The sequence below is a fragment of the Engraulis encrasicolus genome, chromosome 12, assembly GCF_034702125.1.
Source record: "Engraulis encrasicolus isolate BLACKSEA-1 chromosome 12, IST_EnEncr_1.0, whole genome shotgun sequence".
Lineage (NCBI taxonomy): Eukaryota > Metazoa > Chordata > Actinopteri > Clupeiformes > Engraulidae > Engraulis > Engraulis encrasicolus.
The window spans coordinates 33058129-33063128 of NC_085868.1; the positions used below are offsets into that span (position 1 = coordinate 33058129).

The 5000-nt window shown below is 43.7% G+C and overlaps 1 protein-coding gene across 1 annotated transcript in view; it reads left to right on the top strand.

Moving 5' to 3' along the window:
• LOC134459682 (sterol 26-hydroxylase, mitochondrial) overlaps window positions 1–5000 on the top strand; it is a 36236-nt gene that overhangs the window by 23516 nt on the left and 7720 nt on the right. The window contains exon 6 of the mRNA XM_063212064.1: window positions 2213–2379. Within this exon, the coding sequence (XP_063068134.1) occupies window positions 2213–2379 (167 nt within the window). The remainder of the gene's footprint in view (window positions 1–2212; window positions 2380–5000) is intronic.

The window sequence follows — 5000 nt, forward strand, 5'->3', positions numbered from 1 at the left end:
ATGTAATTAAATGATATTCAATTGTATAAAATTGATAAAATTACTATAACGATATAAACGATATAGGAAAAGGGTCACGATGTACACTTTTATACCACGATAACGATATACTGTATATCCTCATATTGCCCAGCCCTATGTTAGTGTATCGAAAGCATCTGGTATATCAGTGATAAATTAAAGCATTTCAGAACTCTGGACTCATGTGACCTTATCCTAGCATCACCACAAACGAATTGCTGTTTTTTTCTCTAGCCTATATCCTTTTGTAGCCTGGTCCCGGCCATCCCATAATACTACAATTTAATTTCGTATTCATGGTCTGGAGGTTGTTTGATGTGACGCGATTGCAGGAAGCGGGAAGGACATTTTCGGAAAAATCAGGATAAGTTGTTGAACAGACATGTCAGACGTCTATCTTTGGCGATGTAGGACCGTTTAACAGACATGTATGTCAGAACATCCTACCGTAGGATAAAATTACAACGTAGGCCCGTTTGTCAGAACACCGGCCAAATCCTGTCGCTCGACATCGCTCCACAGAAAACAGGTACCAGATGTAGTGCGGAGCCAAGTCTCTTGGCGGAAGTACGTAGGATGGTGCGCGAGGCTAATCCTCAGTTGAAATGACTATCCCTCGTCTGTTTCCAAGGTGTGGGGGTTCTCATAACGCCATTGTCTCCATAGGTGAGTCGTTGGCTCTTATCATCCCACTGAGAGAAGAATAGCCCTAATAACAAATGGCAAGACCTCCATGTGGTGTTTCTTGTCTAGTGTTCCTACCAGTCCACAGAATTTAGCCAAATTGACCACACAGAGAAAGTGAGCTGGTTAACGAAACATTCTCAATGTATAGTACAGCATATGACAGTACAGGGGTGCATTTCTCGAAAGCGTAGTTGCTAACTACATTAGCTACTTTGTTGTTTGCAATGCAATTTCCCATTGGCAACTACCCAAGTTGCTAACTGCTGACAACTACGCTTTCGAGAAATGCACTCCAGTATACTTTATGAAACATTACATTGATCTTAATGGCAATTCATGACTAAAATATCTTCAACACACACACACACACACACACACACACACACACACACACACACACACACACACACACACACACACACACACACACACACACACACACACACACACACACACACACACACACACACACACACACACACACACATCCTGTTGTAGCACTCATTCCAAATTGCTTATTGTACTAGATTTTAGGTTGCCTCAATCATCCATCCACATCATCTCTCATTCAGATACACACGCACGCACGCCAGCACACAGTGTATAAAATCTGAAGGATATAAAATCATTTAGGTTCAAACAAGCATGCATACTGTACACACACACACACACACACACACACACACACACACACACACACACACACACACACACACACACACACACACACACACACACACACACACACAAACAAGCAAACAAACACACACAAGCACTTACTCTAATAAGCTAGAAAGATGGAACAATTTGAAAAACAAAATGGGTCTATACTGGATAGTATCGTTCCAATCACATCATAGATTATTTGTCACACATGTTATACCACTTGGTGCCTAACACAGAGATTGTCATCGTCGCGCTATCGCCGTCATCGTCATGAACAGGTCTCTAAATTCAGCCAACCAGTCAAATGCTGGTGAAAATTCAATTTGGCTGGTAGAAAATACCAACTTACTAGCTATTATGGTTCAGGCTTGTATTACTAGATAGCAGCTTATTGGTTGGCTGTGACGTGTTACGTCACAGCGTATGCAATGCAATGTGTACCATGGTTTCCGGTAAAGACACCTAAACGCATCTCTGTGTCTGTCCAGTTATTAACCAAACCTAAGACACTACACTAGCCACTTTGACCCATTAGTGAGTGTGTGTTTGGAAAGTAAGATTACGTAACATCTACTAACTATTTTGGCTGCTGGTGAAAAAAGTTAATTTACAGCCCTGATCATCAACGTCGTCCTCCTCATCATCATCATCATCATCATCATCGTTATCATCATCACCATCGTCTACGTCATCATCTACATCATTATTTACGATGTTGGCTATGATTATGTGATGTTGGCTATGATTATGTCCTCTTTTGAAAGTCGCTTTGGTTATAAAGCGTCTGCCAAATGCAATGTAATGTAAAGTAATGTAATTTATCTTATTGTTTGCCCAGACGTCCAACACGTTGTCGTGGACGCTGTACCACCTGGCGCGTAACCCAGACATCCAGGAGAGGCTGCGGGGCGAGGTGACGTCCCTGTGTCCCCACAGACGAGAGCCCACCCTGGAGGACCTCCCCAGCATGCCATACCTCAAGGCAGTCATCAAGGAGATACTCAGGTAGCTGTGTGTGTGTGTGTTTGTGTCTGAGTGTGTGTGTGTGTGTGTGTGTGTGTGTGTGTGTGTGTGTGTGTGTGTGTGTGTGTGTGTGTGTGTGTGTGTGTGTGTGTGTGTGTGTGTGTTTGTGTGTGTGTTTGTGTCTGAGTGTGTGTGTGTGTGTGTGTGTGTATGTGTATGTGTGTGTGTGTGTGTGTGTGTGTGTGTGTGTGTGTGTGTGTGTGTGTGTGTGTGTGTGTGTGTGTGGGTGGATACATTCATGTGCTTCAATGCACTGCATGTGTGCACGCACGTGTGTGTGTGTGTTTGTGTTTCTGCATGTGTGTGTGCGTGTGTGTGCGTGCTTAGATGCAAGTCTTTACTTGTTTGGATGGGGTTGAGGCTCTATCTCTCCATCAGTATGTCTATCAGTCTGATTCAGATAGTGTGTGTGTGTATGTATGTGTGTGTGTGCGCGTGTGAACAGGCCCGCCAACAGGGGAGGACAAAGGGGTATGTTGTCCCGGGCCCAGTTAGATAGGGGCCGCAGAATTGGGTCCCCATTACATTGTATGTATTGGGTCAGGGGTCAATTCAAATGAATTTGTCCTGAGCCCAGTGAAAGCTGTCAGCGGCCCTGCGTGTGAGTGTGTGCGTGCGTGCGTGTGCCCATTTTTGTTTGCATATGTGTGTGTGTGTGTGTCTGTGTGCGTCCGTGCGTGCGTGTGTGTGCCTGCGTGCATGTGGCCATCCGTGTGCGTGTGTGCACCTGCATGGTTGTGTTGTGCTATGTTTCCAATTCCTTGTGAGACTGGCTAGATAAGGCCTTTTGTATGCTGCTTGAAGTGGATCGCATACCAGTCTCGAGCACTCCCAGGCACGGACGCTGACAGCTTTGGCTGGGCCAGGGACAAAGACGTCTGAAAGGGCCCCAAACCCAATACATAGAATGTAATTAGAATCCGATACTGGGCCCCCTCTCTCCCTGGGCCCGGGACAAGTGACCCCTTTGTCCCTACCTTGTTAGCATCCCTTCTCCCAGACACAGGGCCTGTAACCGGATACTATAACTGCCCATTTGTAACACACTACCTCTTGTACAGGCACAACAACAAGATCATTTATGTGATAATTAGCTAGCTCACCTGATATACTGCTTACTTGTCTCCCCCTGAAATTGTATTTTCTAGCTTATTGTGCATTTGTTCATACTGTACCGAAGTGCGTGAGTCACCGAGTTTTGGTTTGTTTCAGCAGTTAGCAACACAAGTCTAGGGACTGGCATTGGAAATTAGATGCATGCTGCTGGGCTGTCACACAACCTATACATGCTATGCATCAAATAAACTAAACTCAACTTTGAAGGTTGCAGGTTCAAATCCCATCTCAAAAAGTGTCGTTCTAGTTTTGTTCAGTTAGACGTAGTAGGACAGGCGTAATGTGACTAAATACGGGAACATGAGATAACTGCTTGAAAAGGAAGAAATACATCTCACCGGCCTCTCGTTCTAAGGGTTAAGAGTCAAGTCAAGTAGGTTTTATTGTCAATTTCTTTACATGCACTGGTCATACAAAGAATTTGAAATTACATTTCTTGCTTTCCCATACAGACATAGACTAATCTAGGTAAGGACATAGACAGTATAGACATAGACAGTACTTATACATGGACTTAAGACAGTATGGACATAGACAGTGCTCATACAGACATTTAAAAGTGCAAGACTGGACAACAGAAGACTTGTAGAGGACATACGTTAAGAGGTAATTGTTGTGCTTTTGTGCTTTTCCTAAAAAGTCCTTTATAGCGTTCTGACATAGTAATAGTAGCATTTTGAAGAAAAATAAATATTAATTCTGCATTTTGAAGAAAAATAAATATTAAAAAGGTCTGTAAGAGCCCTGTAAGTCAACTACAATTCAAAATTTTAGGGTTTTTTTTTTTCCTCCAAGAATTTTCTTCTGTGGGTGCATGTCCCCAGGTCCCCCTAGCAAGCCTCAGTGGTTGCTTAAGCCTATCAGTTATCCACTAGGCACAGTGATGTAGTCTACTTTTTTGAAGTGGGTATACTGTATATTTGAGCATTTTTGTGATGGGTGTACTGTGCTATTCTAAATAGTGAATCAATCAATTTTAGGTGGGTATACTGAAATCCCTCACATACATTTCCAGGTGGGTAGACTGCGTATACCTGCGTTCTACGTAGACTACACCACTGACTAGGCACACAGTCTTTTTCAGTTGGGATACAAAACAACAGTAACACCTGAAAGCCAAAAACCCTCCCGCTTTTATAGGCAGCACCACCTTTATTAGCCTGGGAAATCCCACGCTGCTTTGCTGCTACAGTTGCTCTGATCTGAAAGACATGGCAGCGAGCGAGCCAATCAGAGAGCAGGGAGGGGTGGAAAGGCTTGACAAACAGAAGCTTGCCGTTTGTTTGAATAGATACAAGTTGACATGATTGGCTATGGGCTACGTGTGAAACGCCTAATGCCCATGCACAACTGTAAACCAAACCTTTCCTGCGAGAAATTGCATAGGTAGCCTCCAAGACTATCTCACTTGTTTTTTTATAGGTCTGGCCCATCGCATCACACAACATCTCAGCGCAAGAAAGTTGGCAGTACTACTGTGAACTCTG